The 23,365-nt window shown below is 36.2% G+C and overlaps 1 protein-coding gene across 6 annotated transcripts; it reads right to left on the reverse strand.

The window, feature by feature from the left end:
- Window positions 1-616: 616 nt before the first annotated feature.
- On the reverse strand, window positions 617-21,997 carry IQUB (IQ motif and ubiquitin domain containing). Of its 6 annotated transcripts, none has more exons than XM_064656139.1 (12): window positions 21,854-21,997; window positions 20,903-21,233; window positions 19,922-20,071; window positions 19,642-19,817; window positions 19,269-19,424; window positions 17,164-17,374; window positions 13,157-13,332; window positions 8,226-8,396; window positions 6,665-6,841; window positions 5,033-5,281; window positions 3,383-3,568; window positions 617-1,154 (listed from the first exon to the last, which is right to left on the reverse strand). In XM_064656139.1, exons 2-12 carry the CDS (start codon window positions 21,198-21,200, stop codon window positions 975-977), a joined length of 2,130 nt encoding a protein of 709 aa, XP_064512209.1. In that variant the 5' UTR covers window positions 21,201-21,233; window positions 21,854-21,997; the 3' UTR covers window positions 617-974. The 6 variants fall into 6 exon arrangements, with proteins under 6 accessions (XP_064512209.1, XP_064512208.1, XP_064512207.1 ...); XM_064656138.1 differs by having other exon boundaries at window positions 20,903-21,203; window positions 21,854-21,987; XM_064656137.1 differs by lacking the exon at window positions 21,854-21,997 and adding an exon at window positions 21,290-21,609 and having other exon boundaries at window positions 20,903-21,203.
- Window positions 21,998-23,365: the final 1,368 nt, after the last annotated feature.

The raw sequence follows: 23,365 nt of genomic DNA on the forward strand, positions 1-23,365 counted from the left end.
CTGAATTTAATAGTAAAATCAATGGAAAGGCTCCACTGATGTTAAAATTCACAGTCAGACCAGTACTGGTTCTACAGTTCATATTCTTTTGAGGGAGTCAATACAGTTTTCAGCTGTTTGCTGCCAAATAATGCTTATATCTGTTTTCAAATGTTACTGCTTTTTCCTAAACACTTTCATTTGTCAGAGCAAAAGACTGGGTCAAAACAATCTCTACAATAGAGGTTTCAAGCAGAACCTTGCAACTTTCTGTAGGACTTTTTGAATTTACAGCATATTATGTTTTTCTCTGTAACTATAATCAAACATACACATAAACTTTTACTTACAGAGGGAATTTAGTTCTGCAAATAACACAAGCTCCTCAAAAATAAGCATGTTCCAGACAGTTTGCATTGTGCACTTCAAATTATAAGTATGATTAACAATCATTTCAAGATCTTGCATAATATAATTACATGCTGGCGGTTCCACTATGACCATCCAGATGAGCTAAAAAATTAAACTTTTCTTTTGCACAAATGTTTGCCAGGCAAAGCAGCTACATTTGCACGAGTATATCTATTCTGTTCTCATGCTGGAATTCAGGGTTCAAGGGGTTTTCTGCCTTACATACTTAAGATGAGAAAAATAAATTTAATACAGTGCTACAGTATTATTTTTCTAATTAAAGGGTGACAAAGAACTAACAGAATTCACCCAACAGGTATATTACACTATAGACAGAATGTTCCAAGCAACGCAAGCACATACAGAAAAAGAATCATTGCTCTAAAAATTTAGAATTTACAAAGCTCATTATAAACATTTCATTTCTTAAATAATGAGGTTACAAAACTTGAAATGCAGTTATATTAACTGATCTAGATCAAATTATTTTATCCTCAAAAGTTTATTTTGATCATTGTAGTATATTTTTTAAGTATTGATGAAAATGTGTATTTCTTTAAAACCTAAGAAATGGTATTAATAATTTAGTGAACTTCTTTAACTTCAGTAGACTTCATCGAAGAATTATGGGTTTTGTAGGAACTTGCATTAGCCTGATTGTCACTCCTTTGCAAGAATGATGACATCGCTGGAATCTGAGCAAAGTAGTTTTTTGCCCGGATATGCTTCTGTTTTATTCTGAAAATAAATGCAGCTTCATAAGCCTGAAAGGAAAAATAAATTCAAATCTCATCAAATACAATTAAAATATCTAGAAATCTGTATGTTGCTTCACATTTTAGACAGTATAAATAGTGATCCTTTAATAAACTAAACCCGATAATTTATTTGTATATGATAAATAATGAATTATTTTGTAGTTCTATACTGCTATCTTATGGCCTAATAGTGACAATTACTAACCACTCCTTGTGCAATATTAGTCACCTTTTAAAACCAGAACAACTTTTTTTATCAATTCAAGATAAAATTCATTTATTTCTCTTTTTCAGGTAAGAACATTTGCACTTACATTTGAAAATTAAATAAGGCAATGCTTAAATATCAACATTTGCAAGGTGATGAGTATAGGGAAACTCTCTGATAAGAATCAAAGTCATTATCCACAAATAATCATGGCAGCAAGCATTTTGTAGCATTTCAGTCAGCGTCTGCATGCAGTGGTGACATTTTCCCAAATTTCTAGTGATTAGCAGTACATCATTTGGACGATGTAATAAATCCAGAATATTTAGTTGAAAAAACTCTTTGCTATTGCAAAAGTCATCATTATCAATAACTGCTATTAATGAAAGTGCTTGAGAGGCCTAAATTTTTGTTTCAGTGAATGAGAAACAATGGTTTGACTTACAGCACTCTAACTTTGCTTCAATTTCCTTATTTCACACTCTGTTGTTTTGGGTTTTATTTGAAACAAAGATTTGGTCATTACCAGTGAAGAAAGCTGCCTCCTCACTATAGCTGGCACGCTTCTGTTTTTGTAACAAGAGCTAAAGAAAATACCTTACGATTTTTAGGTAAGGTTTTGTACCTTACCTGCTGCTGTTCTGTTTTGTACCTTACCTGCACTAAGCTCTGGAACTAATCAAGTTAATGGCATCTCTTTGATTATGATATTCAGACTTGTGGCATTAAACTAGCTAAGTGCTTAATCAGCATCTCTGCCTGCCATAATGCTAGTAACAGAAATTTATGGATGCTGAGGAACATTGATAGATTCAAACTGTCTGAACAGCCTTATTGTCTCAAAGTGAGACAGAGGAGGTAATAAAGGAATTTTCAGCTTCAAATTGGTTTTACCTTCTAAAGCTAAAGCTCACATAAATGTGTCTGCTTGAAGACACAAGTTGGGCACACACACACTCAAAATACCATGGCAGAATTCCCTTTACCTTTAGAATTCCCTAACTGATATATTTCATCCATAAAGCAACTCATTAAGAGAGCAATTGACTTGCTCTGCCAGTTTAGTTATCACATCCTCTTAAGACTTCCAAAAAGAAGGGCAATGCATAACAGCTGAAGCTGCATTTCTGATGCACACATACTGCGTTAGAAATTGAAGAATACCCTGAACAAAAGGACACTAGGCAACAATGACCCCAGATCTCTACATACATAAATCAATAATCTAGAGGTGAAAGCCTTAATAATCCATTGCTAACTGCAGGACAAACACAGCTCACAGGATTCTCCCGTGCCTTATAAAACTAAATACTCTTAACATATATTTTCAATGGAGTGAGATACTTAACGGACTACCATGTTCAGACATGGAATTTGCTGTAAAAATACAGTTTTGATGATGACTAACACATTCTAACACATTGAGTTTTTTTAACTCAAAAGAGAAACTATGCTTTTATTGCCTAATTGCAAACTGTAAGATTGCATTGTCAGGGGTACTGAAGTGACATCTATGTAAGAAAGTAAACTGAGATCAATTTTATGACGACAAATGGTTAAGTTCTAGAAAAAGAGCCATTCTGCTATTTGATGAGAAACTTATAAGGCCAGAAACTAAAGAGGCCACAGCATGTGCAAGAGCTCAGGCACACAACTGTCATAGTATTTATGGTTAGTCTTTATGCTTTTCATCCAGGCCAGCTGTTGTCTGATCTCATCTGAGGAAAGAGCATATGCATGGCACTGTCCTCAGCAGGCAGCATGGATGAAACCACTTCTTGCATTACAGGAGAGAGAATCAGGGCAAGACAGAGTTCATGTGCATGGAGTGAGTGGTACATGCCAGACGCCTTCTGGATTGATGTCCATTTTGTTTAATAGTACAGATGTAATCACTTAAATAGTCACAATAAGCCAATCTAAACATGGACAACTGTAATTACTAAATTTGGTCCAATTAATTAGTCACAAGATTCTATTAAAACATAACATAAATAACATAAAAAATCAAGCCCATCAAGTTTACCTCCTGAAGATTACACAGCTTAAGATGTGCATCTGCCTCTTCTTTAGTGAGGAGAATAGTGTTCCATGGAGACCACTCATGCTGCTTATCCCATCTGACCATAACCAAATCATACAGTTCACCCCAGGCACTGAGAGCTGACTGACAGTTCCATATATTCTCAATCATGTACTGCAGATCTGTAAGCTGAAATGAAAAAGAGGGTTAAGAAGGAAGAAGCCTGTTTCATCTACACATACACATCTACTTTTAGAATGGTGTAGCAACTAACAACTGCATTTTTCTTGTATCATCTCTAAATGATGCTGCACTGCAAAATGAATGAAGCAGTCTCAGCTGCTGCAAAAGAGTTTTAGCTGTGCCCAATTCATTTCTAGGTGCCCCAGAGCTGTTCTGGATATAAGTGCAGAAGGGGATGGGGTTGTTGGGAGGGGAAGGGGAAAAAAGTCAAGTAGCTCAGATGAAAATCTAATAATTTAAGAAAATGTTAGGAAAAAACCTAGGAAATCAGTGATTTCAGTTACAAACCTCTGTTGTTTAGATACTTACAATTCTAGAGAAAATAAGTTAATTTGGAAGAAAATTACACAGTATCTAGAGATGTTGCAATGGTACAGTCACAAATGGAACTGCAAGTGAGGGCTTATGGTCTCAGCAGTTAAGAAGCAGTCATGTTTCAGTGCATCAGTACCCACCAGCCATCACAAGTGACATGAGAGATTTTGAAGGATGTTTACATATTAAGATGAACTAAATTAGACAGAGACAAAAAACTCTTCAGCTTTGGTGAAAACCAGTATGGACGAACAACATCTACGAAATCCATGTTTTTTTGAGACTATTTCTTAACTCAGGCATGATAATTAAGAAATTCCAAGCTTCCTTCTGGCAGCACATTGGCAAAGTGCTAAACCACAGCATGACTTTTTTTGGTAGCAATGGGATATTGATGACTGGCTTTTGATTGCTTGGTTGTTCTTTTGAACATACTGAAAATATAGTTCAAAGATTATTCTATGGATGTTGATACTGTAGAGATTTTTATTGCTAAATCTCAGAAAGTTCAAATAAATCTTGGCTGTTCAATATTTTTAATACTTTGCAAATATCTAATGTTCAAAACTTTCTCAGTGCATATTGGATGTCAAATTCATTTGCTGACCTAATAACAACTAAAATAGAGATTTTGCTGAAGATAGATGCAAGAATTTTTTTTTAAATGGACCTGTTCCAGTAATGATTATTACATATTGAAAGATATTACAGAAGATGGTAAAAAATGCAGAAAATTAAAATATTTACTGAAGCCATCCCCTAATGAAAGCACACAGCAAAACTTCCAGCTACACAGATATTCTACTGACAAAGAACAGGAATGTAAAAAACCTAAGTTCCTTTACTTTTTTTTCCAACAATTCAGTTGTGTTACTAAAACAAACCAAATAATTGGGTTCAGGAGGTGCAATTCAGCTTTCAACTATGCTTCAAGAGCTTAAGGGCTGCTTCTTTATGGTATGGAACATCCCATACCACAGGAAGAAGTTGTAGCTTTTAGCCTATTTCTCAAACTGTCAACAACATACACCAAATAAAGGACAAATAGTCAAAGCCACTGTTTTCCATTATTAGCAATGCTCTTTCCAACAGTACCTGAACTAAGAAAACAATTTGACTATCATCCTGATAATCAGCTTCAGACTTCCTGAGATTTTCTAGAATAAGTCTGTACTTCAAATATGATTCTCTTCGCCGAGCCTCATTATCAAGACTGTAACACAAGCGACATCTGCCAATGGTGTGGGAATTAGCAGGAATAAGAAACTCAGTAGATGGTAAGTAATTTTCACAGCTATGACAGAAGTACACATTTTTATAAAGCTTTAAAGGATCTTGCGGAACCTAAAAATTAAAAAAAAAAAAAAAAGTTAATTTACCACAAAGTATCTTTGTATTACTTGTGTGTCACAGTCTGTCAGAATACACTTTGCATATCTTCATGCAAGTATTCTAATATGTAGCAGCTAGTAATATTTAGTTTTGACAATACCCAACAAGGTGTTGTGATTTTTTCTTAGATAGGATACCAAAAGCCACTGTGTTTTCTTATTGTACATGTTAAAATCGGTTATATAAATCAGTCAATTCATTTTTCAGCTATATGAAGATCCTAAACATCATGCTCCAGTGTTCTTGCTGGCGCTTTTATGTATGCAGATTGCCAGCCATTCTGGAAAGATGACAACACAGAAAAACAGAAACTACATTTTCTGCATTTAATTTTTCATGTACAATCTGCCTTTTATGTCAAAGATAAAACCCTGAGATTATGGGCGTATTAATATTTTTGCATAAGAATACAAAATCATCAGAGCCACATGTCCTAAAACAACATAGGGGAAGATAATAAACTAAGCTTGTTAGTGACCTCCTCATTGTCATATTCCTTCATGGGTTCTGGAAAGAATAATAGTAGTCCGTGAAGAGGGACCAAGCCTGTAACTGGACAGTCTAAGTAGTCTGATAATCTTCAGTCTCTGCTATCACACACGTAGATAGCCCTGCTAATAAACCTAGCATAAAAATAACTGTTAGTTGGTTCTAAATTCTGACTAACGTTTACTGACAGATTCTATGCTCCTAAGATACCATCAACCCCTGCATAAAGAATCCTCTTCTGATAGGTGCAGAACAAGTGTTGCTACATAAAGCAGCAACATATGATAGTGAACCATATTTTTTATTGTAATCTGCAGTCAGAAAAGAAAAACAATCACACAAATCTAGTTACATCTTCTCACACAGTAGCAACTGATTGTACAACAGAAGCCCGCAAGAGTTCTTGCTTAGGTGCAAGTCATTAGATGTCACTTTGATGATGGCTATGTTCCTCCCTCCTGGAAGCATGGTCTGATGCCCCTTGACCAGTGGAAGAAACATGAATTGCTCTATCTATTGGTACCCCTTTGATATTACATTTTACCCATACCATCCCATAACATCTACCATTCATAACTTTCAAGTTTGTTATTTCAGACACAAGAGTTCCTGAGCCTTCCCAGTAGTAGCAGCCACTTGTCAGGTTCTTGTCCATGCCCCATGCTTCCCGTATGACTATTTAAGCTTATTTGTGTGAAGCTTATGTACTTGCTATATCTTAGTTCTTGAGGAATTCCTCCACCAATTCCACAGCAAAATGTGAAATAAAAAAGCTTTTGATGTTTTCCATTCCCCTTCTCCTTATTTCAATGGCCACTATGTCAGACTGCAAAATAGGGATAATACCTTAAGTAACCCAGCAACTTTAGGGTTAACCTTTGGAATTTTAATATACTGAAGAAATAATGTACAAATTCTTTTCCTCAGTCCTTCTAAGTTGCATTCTTTCACCTCTCTTGATATAAGATCAATTTCCCTGTCAATTAGTTCCACTATTTCCTGTGTTAATTTACATTCATGTTCCTGAAAAAAAAAAAAAAACACAAAAAGGAAAACAAATTTCACAATAATAAAGAAGCAAGCAAACAAACAAAATAATTCAATGCATATATGAAAGCAAACTGTGGATTCTATGCCCATTACTATTCATACCTCTGTATGTTCATGCAAGAACATGTTCACAGAAGAACCCATTCATGTCTCAGGGAAACAATCTCCAATCAAACTAATATGAAGAACTACAAAAGCAAGAATGCTTACAGATGCTGTTTTAAGAGGCCTGTATATATATACCAAAGCTGTAAGGAACTGTAAGCATGGAGGCACTAAAAAATGCTTAGCAGAGATATACAATACATGCAAAATTTTTAGTCTCCAAAAGCCCAAAGAAGTATCTCCCTAAGAAGGTTTTTTTATGTGCTTGGAGGTGTAATGAAGATGGTTTAAAAAAAAAAAAAAGCCACAGGAAAAAAAAATCCACCACACGAACGGCATGGAGGACTTTGAGAGGATGCCTGGAAATTAGTTATTTTAATATTTCAAATGCTTGTCAGGAGATTCTTCAGAGAGAGATAAGAGGTAAATGAGTTCAATTTTTCTCAGGTAGAAGAAAGTGCTAATTTACAGAAATTCACTTGTTCACTACAGCAATATTGACTTGTATTAAGATGGGCAAGGGTTCATAAACCAGCAGTGCTCCCAATGCCATATTGACTTTAGATTAAATACTGGCACTACTAAAGCAAACAGCAAGATGTTTGCTTGTTTTAATAAGACCAGGAAGCAGCATTCTATTCTAGTCTGCTGTCAATGGTATCATCCTAAAAGGACCTTAAAACTCATTCTCTTTGTATGTGAATAAATGAATAAAACAAATATGAAAGATTACAAGAAATGCAATCAACTTCTAATTCATTTGGAACGCTGGCAGCACCAGTGAGGGTGGGGGACAAGGGGCAAAGAGAAAAAGACAAAAATCAGTATTTGCCACCCCTAAAACTGATAATTCAAACCAACGGAGAGAAGGTTCTAAACAGACATTTCAAAAAACTTAGAAAAAATAAATGGCAATAGCCACATACATTTCTGCCACGATTCTCATAAGGTTGCTATAAACAATTAAACTAAACTTTGTACTAAAATTGTATTATGGATTAATATACCAAAAAGTCTAAAACCACAGGGTTAAAATTCTAACAGACTTGAAGAAAAATGTGCACATAACAAAGTGAAATATAAATTCTGAGTATATCTGGAATGTAAATTATGCTCTCATGCCAGACAGTACACTAGGGTCTCTTGCTGCCAGCTAATCATCATGGCACCCTTGTGCAGCAACATAATTAAGTGACAGTATCCTTGGGAAGCACAGCTTCAAGCTAAACATAAACAGAAAAATAAAACATACCTTCACTGTACATCTGAGTGTTAACAGCACATCTGTTCTCTCATCTGTTGGGATGTCCTTCGTGCTAATGCTGCGGTAGATTTCAAGTAGTTCTCTGGCACGAAGCGTGTCCTGTGTATCCATTTCAGTGATTTTTCCATCATATGCTTTCCATCTCTTAGGTTGTGCACACTTCAGAAACAATTAGTAGAATACTGAGCTATTACAATCTGACCACCAGGTGAACAAGTGCATTATGTTACATCAAGTTTCATCAGAGCAAATAGGACTTAACCTTAATGCTTGATTAGTGCAAAAGGCTAATTCTAGTGTCGATACTGATACAGTACCTCTGCCACCAGAGCAAGCATTCAATTGCACACTTTATTTGAAGCTGCAGGCCATGAAAATTTCGACTTACAGTATATTAGAAGTAAATAATATTCTTCTACAGGGATATGCTCTACCTCTTTAAAATGAATTTATTGACGGTAGTGTTAGAATGTGTTTGCTCTTATACTTCACCTGGCAGTTATGAATCCCTCCAAACTATCAGTAAAAATCAATGGGTCGGTTGACTGTGTAAAGACTACAAATTTAAGACCTTAGAGTCTACTGCAGTACAAAATATCTCCAGGGAACTGTTCTATTTATGCTAGTTGCAGAGACAGATAGAAGACATAGACTTTGTTAAAGCTAAGACAAGGTATGAGTTTACAGCTTATCAGACACTTCACCTAGCTTCTTGTTTCTGAATGTAACCACATGCCATACACCTTATGCTTCCATTACCTCTTTGCACATCTTTAACTTTTAGAGACAGTGAGAAGTTACATGATGTCAGCTGCCTCAATTTGTTTGAAAAGTCCAACCATTCTCCTCTTTCCAGAAGACTGGGTTTGGTTGCAAATCACACTGTATCCATACTGTATGGAGACAGGTATCCAATTCCAACAGAAAAAGAGTTCTCAAAACCCTCGCCCCATCATTACCTAATTCCATTTCTTTTCCTTAATTGGGACAGGTATTTGAAACCTCATTCTGTGTATTAATTATTCTCTTTCACTATATTTGGAACTTGAATGTTCACAAACACTCATGAACTTCACCTTGCAGTCTCAGTGTGAGTTAACAACAGCAACACTTCATGAAGCATTCACATGACTAGTAGTTTTCTGGATATGACCCCAGCATTGATGTAATCATTATTTTGATCACACAGGCTTGCTATGGTGCTAAATCATAAAAACACCATAAATATTAGATAGTTAGAACAGATATGATTAGTCATCACCACAATCAAAATAGACTTTTCCTCATTTTGAAATAAATAAATTATAAAGTTAGGTAAGCAAATGAAAGACAAAATAATTGAAAAAAGGATTTAACACTGAATAACTGACAAATAATTATTTTATCAGTGGGAGTAGAACTCTAGTTAAAGGGGGTATTGCTAATCAGAGGTCACAATCTAGAGCCAAAACTGACTAAGAAATGCAATAGCAAAACCAGACATTAAAAAGAAAAAACAAAGCAACTCTTAATTCCTTAATGAAATCTTTGAATTTCTGCAAAACTAGAGAGATGCGATTTTCTCTCTGTCATAAGTAGGGAGCATTCTACTGTAACTTCATTACTTTGTTTCACTATCTTTGTGCAGTGCTAGAAATTCTTTAAAAGAAAAAACCCATCCCACACATAGCCAAGCAAACAAGAAAACTCCAACCAACGTAGGTCTATCATGCTGTCACTCCTTTGTATGCTAGACTGGGAAAAAACACTGCTTTCCACATAGCACTTAATTCAGTACCTACATTTAAACCTCTTCAATGAAATCACTTATAGTAAGAGAAAAAGGTCATTTCCTTATGTTAGGGACAATCTAGGGTAGTGTTTACCCTAGAAAATAGTTCCTAAAACTAGATTCTTCTGATAAATTTGCAAGCCCAAATATATGTAAGCAGTCTTGGTCTCCCACTCTGCAAATGATCTTTAACACAGACCAATTATATTATGATAATTAATTCTTCGAAGATATATCTGTAACTTCTGTAATTTTTCTTACTATTTCATTATAGCTGGGTATTATATAAAATAAAATCTATAAAAAAATATGCAGGTTTTTACTGAAAAAAAACTCCAGAGGTCTCATTAATATGAAGATTTCCTATGTTTCAGAAAGAATCACAAGGTCTCTGATCTCAGGACTATTTTTCTGTACTAAGAGTGATGCAAGAAAAACTAAAACTTTGAGATCTGCCAGCTTTTTCTTGTCTTTTAGTCTGCTGGCAGTGCTGTGAAATTTGCAATAATTCTGTTATCCGTATTACTTTAGAAAGCAAGGCTACTATAACTGTACTCTGCTGCCAATGCATGAAAGCAGAAGAAGTGCCTGAGGAGAGAAACACACCACCAGAGACAAAGAGAGAAATAGGTAAGTAAAATAAAAAGAATCCACAGAATGTGTGCAGAAACAGCACAAAACATGAAGGGTATGAACTGAGCGATAGTTAATAATTACACAAATCCCTTTAAGGAAATATGATTGCTGTACAAAAGCTTAATCAAATACTTTCTCTTCAAAGTACAAATCCTGAAGCAGAACGAGCTCAGCATAAAAGCGAAGCCCCTAGAATGTAGTGCACACACAACCAGTAGCAATCTTTGTAAAAGCACACATGCCTGCAGAGATACATGCTTAAAGGAGCAAAGAAGGGAACAAAGGTTTCCATGGAGAAGCAAGTTTCATATCACCTTGGCTATTGCAGCTTGCAGTCTTCAGATGTGAAAGGTGTTATTTCAGTTTTAAACTGGCAAGTGTCCAGATTAACATTATCAGCAAAAAATCAAAGAAATAACTGAATAGTCCACAGTCTAGCACTCCAACAATAAACTTCATACTGCAATTTAAAGTGCTTCAATTGTACTTTCACAGACATAGCAAATGAGCCATTTAATTTTGAGATTTCCAAAACTGTATTTTTTTTTCAAAGCATAAATTATTTTTTCTACTTCTGAGTTAGGCTGCTATCTAGCAGTTTAGAACAACACTGTCATCCTATAGCCGACATGATAAAAAAACATGAAAAGTTGTAGTAGTTCAGAAGCTCATTAGATTTTCAAAATAAAAAAAAATACAGTCTCTTTAATGAAAAACATAATTTTTAAATTTTAAATATGAATAAATAAATTAGTAGTGCTTCAGAAATACGTCCATTGTTTGGAAAGAGGGAGCATCTCTTGTCTCTGAGAATCTGTGTCTCCTGAATCTCCAAACATCAACTGTCACTAAGGATTCTGGTACTGAAAAACATTTTGATTCTGATTCTAGATGTGAGAAAACTGTACAACTTGTCAGAATATATACTAGAAGTAAACTGTATATGGTAGGACATTGGAAAGCAGTCCTTAAGGGAAAAATAATGACAGAGAGTCAGTTAAGAGAAAAACGTATTTGCTTTGACTGTTTCAGGCTTCTTTTTCTTTGAAGAAAACAGAATATATTGTAAGTAGTAGAAACAAGGTTTTGATATCATTCCTAACTATTTAGTTTTCTGGGTTTTTTTGCATTCTTGAAAGCAGTAATACAGAATACAATCACACCACAGCAATAAACTTGGTAACATCCCATCAACTTTTCAGATAAGCAATTTGTTCATAATTAAAAATGTAACAGATTTTATCACATCACTTTTTACAGTACGGTTCCCTGGCATCAGTAATGAAAAGAATGAAAAAAGTTTATTTGGATAAAATTATTACTTTCACTTTTGGTCACTAAATAGTCAAAATTTAAAAAAAAAAAATCAGATAAAACCCATTTCAGCTGCAGTATTTATTTTCATAATCACGTCACAATACTATGGAAACAGATAGAAAATAAACTATTTTTTTTCTGAGGAGATGGATTGCTGAACATCTACCTAAAAAGGACTGGGTTTTTTGTATTTTACATTAAGGTGCCATTGAATCTAATGCCATACTAAACCACTTTGTGACTAAAGGAATTCCTATATTTGTTTTATAGAGTAAAGCCTGAAGAACACTTGCCTCAAATATCATCCCCAAGATAATATAAGAACAAAATCTCAAGTTCTAATGGAACAGAAACTAGTGAATTAATAACTGAGTTCAATATAAGAATTAGTCAAAGTTGTTCTTTGTACATGAAAACAGAATAAATGTTTTCTTTAAAGGCAGACATCATGACCAGAGGCCTGTGTTCAATTGGGAAATTAATGGCAAATTTACTTCCTGAGGGATAAAATTTCCAAGGGAAGAAGAAAAAAAAATATATTAATCCATTTTGCAGGGTTAAAATTTAATTTTACAAGTACTTACTTAAACATTTGCATTTAATTTTAAATGAAATAGCAAACTTTTCATTATAGAGAGCAATGAACAGAACACATCAGTGAGAAAAATACTTGGTCATTACTTTTGATTAGTGAAACTGAATATTTTTGAAAGAGAAGCTGATAGGTTTCCTTCTGCACTATAATGCACACAGTACAGAATATTGAATGGTATGCAAGATCCTGATGGTTTTTAACTTCAAATTAACCATGCTGAATTGTTAGGCTTTGAGCCTTTAATGCTGTTAGCAGTACCATCAGAATCATGTTCTTTATGCAGAATAGTTACATAATATAAAATCCACCCATTCAGGGCTATAGTTTTATATTTATTATTTACATTTTTATAGGTAACAGTTTTAATGATGCACTGTTAATCCCTCAATTAGTCAAAGAGCTACAAAATTCTCAGCTTGGAAAAAGAAATTTACTGAATTGTACTGACATGAATAATTTGGATATTTGTAACATTAGCATTCACATGATTAACCATCAAAACCTACAAAATTTACTTTTGGTGCTTTGCAGTTGTATTTTCTGTTCTTGTACTTTGGTATTCTTTATGTTCAGCCTAAAATTATCAGCCTAATGACAGACCTTATCCAGAAGGTGCAGTATTGCTTTGTGTTGATTCTCCTCATTGGCATTTAGTTTGTGTCTCCCAAAGCAAGCAATGAGCTGTGCCTCTTGTTCCAGAAGTGCACAAAGTGCTGCCTTTCTTTCAGCTCCAGTAAGAGTTCTGTTAATCCGCTCAGTCTCCTCCTGCATCCATACTGCAGACACAAATATTCTAGGTATTTGTTACAAGATACTTTCCAGCGAAACTTCAGCTTTCACATTTAAGAAATAACATAACTGATTTTTTTTTAATATTCACTAAAAGCCAGTTTCTATGCTAGGTAATTGATTCTTATGCATACTTTCAATATATGTAAAATGGCCCAGAAATGAATGTAAATTATACAGATGTTCTATGAGAGTATGTGTACATCAATTCCAGACTGCCAATTCCAAACTCAAGGACGGGTAGGAGAAAAAGAAGCTCTATGTGAGAAAAGGAATTTAGCTCCTGTGGAAATCTGTGATGTAATAATTGCTTCAGATTTTGCATCTAAAAAATAACTGTTTAAGACTCAAACAGCTCCAAAAGGTATGAGCAATATGAACTTTTTAAAAAATTTCTCATCAAAATCACAAGTAAAGGTACTATGGAGATCTCAACAAATTAAAGACTGTATCTTGCTGTGGCACCACTAGTACTCAGTGCCGAGAATATTCCTACTTCTCCCTGCATAAATGAGTAAAATCTAAAGAAGCTTAAAGTCCTTCAAAACTGAGATAAAACTTGACTGACAGTCACATTTAGCACTCCAGGTCTTACACTGAATATTGCAGTGGTATCACCTTTTGCCATCCAATGGATGCGCAATAATTATTAGACAGTCATGGCTTTACTCTCCCTTTCCTCTTCTACAACATAACCCTTCAAGTGTGGCGAGAAGTGGCATGGGAGCCACAGGATGGTCATGACAGCAGCACACGGATCAGTACGTGCTATATAAGAATCTGGCCTTCTGACACTTATGCTGCTGATACACAGACAACACGGCCTTAGAGAAATCTGTTAGTAAAACCAAACCGTGTTTACTGTTCTTGGCTTCTCTGAAGAGCCTGATCCTGTTCAAATATCTCTGGAGTTTTGTGAGGAATTTTCTAAAATCTAAAACATCAACATTTCTGAACAATATCTCAAAGTGTCGCTATCATCCCAGAACAGTTATGCAAAAGCAAAACGTGGCGTGAAACGAAACAAACCAACATGTGGTGCACTGAAGAAGCCTACAACATCCTGGATCGGGTAAGATCAGAGGCAGGATGAGGGAAAGGAGGAAGGCTTATTTTCCGCCTGTGCCTTTCTTGTCTACAATACCTTACATTTTCCAATTTTAAATATTTCAAATCATTTCCTTTAGGCTCTCCAAGTTGTGGTATTAATATGACAGCTGTCTGACAAGTTCTGAGAATGCAAAAATATATTTTTAAATAAAGCCATTTGAGCAAGCAAAAGCATTATATAGAATTAATTTACATGAAGCTTTTTATGCCTGAAGGGGGCAGAAACCTCTAAGGTAGAGGTAATAATACAGTAAGCAATTTTATACTTTCAGAAATGAAGGAGCTCTCAGTTATCATCGATACTCAGCTCGTGATTCCACACATACATGCAACCAAGTTAAAATATTCCTCTTAGATTACGTGTTCTACAGGTAGAGATTTTACTCATTACATTTTACTTATTATTCCAGTTTTTATAAACCAAAGTAGTTCATACTTTTAAAATAATGAATGCCCATATGCAGACAAACTGAATATATAGGTACATCTCATTTGCACCATACAGTCTTCAGGCAACTTTTTGTACCACCAGGAATTGCTTGTACTGGCTGACCCTGTAATAGTACACCTGTTGTGATCAGCGGCAATAACCTTCACAGATCCCCGGAGGACAACAGTCTCATTCTATTACCGTCACAATGATCTAGCTTGTGTAGACCGTTGGCACTATAAGAACATAAAAGCAGTTTCAAATGCAGGTAGGAAAAAAATCCCAACTTCCTAGAACCATTAAGCTCTATTAAAATGAAGAGCATGACTGCAAATCTCCATGTAGAGAAGCAACTAGTCAATGCCAGTAAACAAAAACAAAACAATAAGATTGATACCGGACCATTACTTTTAACAAAATGTTAAAAAGACATTTCAAATACTGGAGTTTGCTCTGTTCTGTTTTGAAGTGGGACATGTTTTTTTCAGGTTGCCTAGATATGAAAATCCTGAGTATGCATTGGTGAAAGTTTTATTATTTGAGAATCCAAAGGCATTACATTAAGCAAGAGACACTTATATAACCATAAGTTTCAAATCTAAAAATTTTGTGAGTATTAGCACTCTTCCATAACTTTAAATCAGCTTTGCTGTTTTTATTACAAATAAAACACTTCACACTTAAAAAAAAAAAAAAAAAGTGGATCATACATCTGATAGCACATTAGCTACAAAGTAGCTTTTCAAAGAAAATATTACAGGAAATTAGATGCCAAATATTAAGTCTTGGTATAAGTGGTACGAAAAAGACTATTATTTGAGTAACTTGTCTTTTGACTATCTAGTCAGTCACACCTTTAAAAGGGCATGATTCTTGTGAAGTGAAAAGCTAACTATCTACAAAGAAAAAGGAGGGGGGGGAACAACCCCAAACAAGACACAAATCTCATTCCTACAATTCTAAAGTTCAAGACAAGCAGTAACTTTTACATTTGTCACAAACAGTGATATTTATAAGTCATTTATTCATTCAGACAAAGCAATTTGTTCAATGCCACACAAAGTATGACAGCATTAAAAGATTAGTGTATAACTTGGGAATTCTTGGATCGTGATCTTAAGCTCTATGAATAACACACGCCATCAAATTTATGCTCAGTGTAACACTGAAGAAATAGCTGAGATGGTTTAAGGTAGGGCAGGTGGCTTTGCAACGAAGTAGGTAATCAGTTCTGCTACAGGGACAACAGTAACCAAACTGTCAAAGAGCTAGAACATAAGCAAGCACTGTAGCCTAGATAATATAAGAGTTGTTACAAGTCACAGTGCAAGACTCTTGCTTTATAAGAGACATTGTAAAAAACAAAAATTTTGCCATTTCATTATAGATTGGTACAAGTCTACTGCTTTAGATTGTTTTTATTTTTCCAAAAGGAGATACTCTCAGTTTTTTGTTCCATTTGCAACACTAGTTTCCTGTAAGGTTTTTATATCAATTATCTGCAGCATTCACATTATTTTTTTCTGGAAAAGTTTAGAGGTACTTGCCTGTATTAGACATCTACTACAGGAACAGGAAAAATATGACTTTTAGGATGTCCTGTAGGACTCCTAAGAGATTTTTAAAATTTTGACAACACAGTTTTGAGAAATGTGGAATGAATTAGAGAGGAGAAAAAGCATCAGTAGAAGATGACTAGGACAAAAGGAATAACTTCTGACATATGTTGTAAAATTCTGTGCAAAAATTCAATCCATTATAAAAACTGTCTATATCAAATGATGAATTATGGACCTTAATACTAATTTCTTCATGGAATTGTTTTTAGCATCTTAAACGTAGAGTAAAAGACCAATGATCTAAAAAAAACAACTTCTGTTCCTCCAGCTGACCTTAGCATTAGACATAAATTAAAAAAAAATTCATAAAACTGCCAAATAGCACTATTCTACAAGCTGATTATTTCCTAAAAAGTTGTACTGGTTTTGGCTGGAATAGAGTTAATTTTCTTCATAGTAGCTTGTAAGGTGCTATGCTCTGGTTGTTAATAACACAAGGATGTTTAGTTATTGCTGAACAGTGCTTACACAGCATCAAGGCCTTTTTTATGTTTCTAGTAAAATATGAAAATAAAATAATTATTTTAAAATTAAAGAAATTTCACTTTAAGTGGAAAAAACATCAAGGAAATATCTATAGAACATGTAAAAACATAAGTTTGCTGTAAACAAACTGTACTATTTTGCTGATTTAACGGTATCTCTTTAAGATAACTTACATTCCAAGTCATGGTACAGTAGCTCAAAGTCTTCCTTTGTTTTAGGGTTCAGTTTTCGCTCGTACTCCCTTCTAAATTTTTCTTCTTTCTCATTTTTTTTCCGTAATTCTTCCTGTGCCTCCCACAGCAGCCTTAACCTCTTCTGTTCCCTCAGATTTTGTACTACATTTATAGCATGCCAACGACGGAAATATTTCTGTAATACTATTACCTGTATGTGATACAATACCAAAGAATCGTGAATTTAAAACAAAACAGCATAGCATTTTGCTCTTAACTGTTCTTTTTTTTGTAGATGCCTAACTATATTTTCTAAGATTTGTCTTGTACTGAAACTAATACAAATGTAACTAAATCAGTCATGTACTACTAGTTTAAGCACCAGCATGCTTATTCATTTAGGTAACTGCCAGAGTTTAACCAGTGAATACAGTGGATAAACTAGGTTCATAAAATCAAGTCAAAATATAAACTACATTTAAATATCCATTTTTCTTTTTCAAATCTTCCCTTAAAAAATGTCTTTTGTCATGTATTGCTTTTATTTTTTTCTCTTCCTCATCTTACTATCAATTTACATAGTGGGAATGTAGACACATATTTGCAAAGTTTCTTTTAGATTCCTAGATACAAAAATCAACACACACACAAATAAAATCAACTGCATTTTATTTGTAAACAAATAATGAAAGTGAAATTACTAATGCTGTTATGACAAAACTTAAGAAAGAAAATTAAATCATCTACCTTCCCAAGCTGTGGGTATTGAAGACTAGGGAAATGTCTACACTATGTCAAGGGAGGATAATGCACAAGCCTCACCCTCTGCCAGCTGAGTTAGCACTTGCACTACAGTCAGTTTAGTCAGATCAATACCATGAGCTATAGCATGAAAGCTAACACGCACAAAATTATACTAATGCAGTTACACTGTCTCTAGTGATATCTTAACCTAACACTTCTCTTGAATATGTCTTCAGATTTGAAAATGGACCTACATTGCACTGTGCAAATCCATCAACTTGAACCAACACCAAGTTGATGTCTCTCTACTGAGCATTATAAATCACTTGAGAGATACATTCCAGATTTCAGTAAGTGTCACTTAAGATCATAGTAAGACATATTGGCAGTCCTGAGGAAATGGTTACCTATTTGAGTTCTACAAGATGCTTATTTGCCATCAGCTGATGCTGACTGATTCAAGAAGTTCTTACAGAAAACTTCTACCCAGAATATTTCAAAGATCTTGTTCAATACAATTATCAATACAACTATCCTACTTAGACACTTGGGGAATCAACTGTTAGTCCATTCAGTTAGATTCAGACTGCCTATTTTAAGCAATCAAATAAATAACTAGAGCATTTACAAAGCAGTGTCACACCTAGCACAATTTAGAGCGTACCTGAGTTACATGTGCAGTCACTGAACACATGGTTTCCAAAAAGCAATTCAGAATGCCTAAATGGCATCCTCTGCACAATGAATATACAGAATCTGTAATCAGAATCACCTGCACGAGGCACCTCAGCACACTAGAAAACCCCATAGACCCACTGCATGTATTTGAACAGCCCAGTTCTACCTTAATGTCAAAGAAGGGACCTTGAACAGAATCCAAAATGGATCAGTTTGCCCAAGGTAACCTACCAAGACTGTTAAACAAACAAACAAAGAAACAAACAGAGGACACAAACCCCAAAATCTGGATGCTGATCTCGTAAATCCTAACCCAATACTCCATCCATTTCAGGCCATACATTAAGCAAGTACCTTAGGTTCTTCCAAAGAGATCGTGAGAATATTGTAGAGATATGCCTGTTTAATCCCTAATATTCTACATGGAAACTTAACTGTCAGTGTAATACAGAAAACAATAAATTCAGAATTCTTAATATTTAAGAAGTGACAAGGTGTCAAATGTCACTAAAACCACTGAGCAAACACAGGCTTTCCCCATACCTAAAATATTTCAAAACATGAAGATGAGACATTTTACAGTTGACTTCACAATCTTTGAACACTCTAAATACTCTTTAAATATTCAGATAACCTTTGTAATACATTGCTTTACAGATAGTTTCAAACAGATAAGGACTTACTGCTTCAAGTCTACGTTTATGATATTCTTCCGCTGTAAAATACTTTCCAGGACTTATTAGTTTGTCAGTCATGTTCGACACATAAAGGCCAATTTTAGTCATCTGTGTTGATGTTGTATTTCTCGTTTGTTGTGGCTTATTTTTTTCCCAAACCGTCTGGGGAAAAAATGCATGTCAGATTATAAGAAAATACACAGAGATTTTTTGCCTCATTACAAAAAGTGGCAAAATTAGCTTTTTTAATAGGAATCACAACACTAATATTTATCCACTAAATACTTCCATTTGCATGCTTATTTCTGATCTGCTTCCTCTTTCCTATCAGAAATAGTGTCAAAACCAACATTCTAAAAAGAAAATACAAAACCATTACCTGTGTTTCCCTACAAAATGACTGAGTTCCTTTGTTAGGTCGTTTTTTGCATCTTGTTTGTGATCCTGCGTTATGAAATTCCACTCCTGTTCTCATGTTCCTAAATCCACCCAGAAAAGGTTTATTATAGGTAGGTCTTTCAATTTTTACAACTACTTCTTGGAATGAATCCGAATCTGTTAAAACGGAAGTTCCAAAATAGAAATACTGTTTCTTTTAGTAACACATTGAGATTAGAGCAGAATTTATACATCAATACATGTGCAAAACCAGCATTTACCTGTTTGTACTCTGACAGTTATGACATCAGGCATGTGGTAATTCTGTTGAACGACTTTCCCAGGAAAATGTTCCTGATTCTCAGACTGCATAGTTTTCTCAAAGTTAGGCCCAGTCCTTCTAATTGTTTCATTATCCTCAGTCATGCTTTCTAAAAACAAAAACCAAAATTAATTCCTGATCAGCTTCTCAAAACAAACACGTAAAATCACTCCTAGTTTACCCCAGGATGATTTTATTGAAACACCACAACACAGAATAATCATAGTTTTTTGAGCTGGAAAGACAGTCTACTTGAAAGCTGAAGCAGTATTATCATACAATTTTAAAAGAGATAAATAATGTAATGCTATCACCACATAAAGTCATTCCAAGCCAACTATTCAGAATGACAGCATCTGAATGGAGCCCAGACAAGAAGAAGACAGTCAACAGGCCCATACTCCGCAAGATTATTCACTGTGCTCACCTGCTGAACGGAATGTGCTGCCTTCTGCTCTGAAGAACTAAGAAAATGGGGTGCTGAATTGGGAAGAGGAAGTGACAAAAGACATCCAGAACACAGAGGAACAGGTGCAGGAAATGACAGAGCATTTAGGGGACTGCAGAAGAAAGGCATGGATAACAGAAGAGTGGCAGGTAAGTTACAGAGGAATCTGAGAGGTAAAATAGTAAGTGATTGCTATGATCTAGTTTAAACTGTTTAAATGCATGTACAAAACATGTAAACACATACACGTTTCTGGAAATAAGGATCATTCTATAAAATGCCATCTATAAATTGCTACTGTAGCTTGATATAAAGAGTACATTCCTTACCTTTGGAGTATGTTTTATATGAGAATTTAAAAAGTCACTTCAGGGCCAAAACCCAGCAAATATGAACAGAATGAGGGTAGGGGGGTGCAAGAAGCCGTAATCAAATTGAAGAAAAAATATCTCTTTAAAGCCCTAATGTCCAACATTTTAATAACTTCTTTACCTGTTACTGTCCCACTTGCTGTATTCTCTGGTAGCGCTGAGTTTTGAGAAGTTTGTTCTTCCCTCTGCACTTCTTCAGGTTGTTCCCACTGTGCTAAACTTGACTGCTCCTGAGGAGACATCTGATCGCAGCCCTCCTCTGACTGTACAGGGCCTGAAGATTCTGGAAGCAGAGGCTTCTCTGCTGCATCCCCATTCTCGGCCTCTCTGACTGCGTTTCCCTGTGAGGATGCAGGTGGTTGCTCTGCACCTGAGCCTTCTGGTGGAACTTCAAAGCAACTATCACTCGCATCTTCCATTTCCTAAAGAATTGGTTGCACAGTTTAACCTTTCTGCAAGAATAATCACAGGATCTATTAAAAATTAGATACTAGCCCATTTCTACTACCAGGTTTACGGGTAACTTAATATCCTGAAAAACTTTTCCTTTATGTATTCCCAAAGAGCCTATTGAGAACAGCATTATGTCTTTGCTTCCACCAAACAGAAAGTGCTTCTGGCAGGTGTTTATCAAACGTAATACTCCGAGGCAGGACATAATACTCCGAACAGCACAGTTCGTTGTGTTTATCTCTCGCTCTCTACCTATATAACAGGACTGTCCAGGGGGGCATTACCCAGAGACAGCACACCTCTAAGGTTTTCCGAGCTGCCACTGAAATGACACAGGCTGGAAGAATCCTAAACCCATATTCTTGAAAAACAAAACCAAAACCAAAACCAAAAAAAACCCAACCAAAAAAACCCCGGCACCAACGGGGACGCAGCTCCCGGCAGGAGATCACCATCGGGTGATGCCCAACCAACCGCCCGGGCGGCCCTTGGCCCGGGGCTCTCGGGGCAGGGGCTGCGGCCGCTGCTCGGCGCACGGGTGGGACTCCCACAAACCCTCCCGACCCCGCTGCCGCCACCGCCCCCCGGCCTCGCAGGACATCCCGCGGCCCCGCAGCACCTCCAGCCCCGGCGGCGCCCCGGGCGGGCGCGGCTCCCGCGGCGGCGGCGCGGTATCCACAGCAACCCGCGCACCGGAGCCTGCGCACAGCGGGGCGGGCCCGGCCCGTGCTGATCGCACACGGCCCGGGACGAGGGTGCCGGAAAGAGAGGGAAAGGGAAGCGGGGCCCGGCGGCCCCGCAGCACCTGCGGCAGCCCTCGCTGGGGGCTGGGAGCGGCTCCAGTGCCGACACACCCACACAGGGGCCCGTGGCTGCGCTGTGACCGAGGGAGGGCAGGGTGGTGATGAGCCTTACCAGCCTATAGCAGCATTAATGTTTGAAAACACGCTTTTTCCTTGCAGCTTATACTGTAGATAGTAGCAGAAGTTGTACTGACCCCCAGAACTGTTTCCTGGATATCATGAAAGGTTGTATTTGAATGTTGCCAGCCCTTCCACTACACCATCGCTTCCCAGCAGCGTGTGGCAGCACCTACACTGTGAGATGGGTTCAGCCTAGGAGTGGTGTTCTATCCTGGAAGGTCTGTGGTGTGAGGACTAAGGCTCTTAACTGGAAATTAAAGACACTTAAAACAGAATCAAAACAATATGAAACTGAATTTCCTAGTGTTTGAGGTGCCATTTCTGACACAACTCTTGCAAATGTTTCAGCATGCTACAGGAAAACTGAGGGGACACAGTCACTTCACACAACTGTTTCAGAGGTGAAATATACAGTTCTGTGTTGCAATTCTGGGAGAATCCTGAAAAAAAGTATTTCAGCAGGCATTGATGTTATATCCATACTCAATACCATGATCACTGTTACCTTGTTTCACATTGTTAGGCACCTGAACATGGGCCTGCTTCCCATCAAAAGGACTACTGAGATCCCATTACTACTGCCTAATTGTCTTTTTTCTAAAACTTGAACTTGAACTCAGGCTAGAATAGGATTAGCATTAATCCTATAGAAAGATACTGTCATTTCTGTCACTTTTTCCCTATTAAATAGTCGACTGCGTTAAACATTCAACCTCATTTTCAAGCTGCAATGATTTTTCATTTTTTCTAATGAAGTATCATGTAAGCTGTAAATAATAAAATAAGCTGTAAATAATAAAATAAACTTTTAAAAAAGCAGCTTTTACTCATCTTCCTTTGAACATTGTCAGAAATTATGCCAAAGATTGGTGTCACGTTCAGAACACAGCCGCTCAGGATAGGTTAAGCAGCACAGATGGCAGGTTAGGAATCACAGAAACCTCAGTACTGCTGCTACCTAGCAGTGGGAAAGTTGTTTTTCTGGTTTAACAGGCTCTGTCTCTATTAGGTCCGATCCTTGGATATAAGGTGATTTTTCACTCACATGACGACTTCAATTAGATGATCTCAAAGTGTTTTAAAGATCTAAAGTTTGTTAACTCTAGAGCTTGCAGTCATTTACCTTACCACATTACAACAGATAATGATAAAATCTTTTGCATCATCGTGTATTTCCAACAGTTAAAGGAGAAAAATCAAGCAAAATC

This window comes from Pseudopipra pipra, chromosome 5 (assembly GCF_036250125.1).
Source record: "Pseudopipra pipra isolate bDixPip1 chromosome 5, bDixPip1.hap1, whole genome shotgun sequence".
Classification (NCBI taxonomy): domain Eukaryota; kingdom Metazoa; phylum Chordata; class Aves; order Passeriformes; family Pipridae; genus Pseudopipra; species Pseudopipra pipra.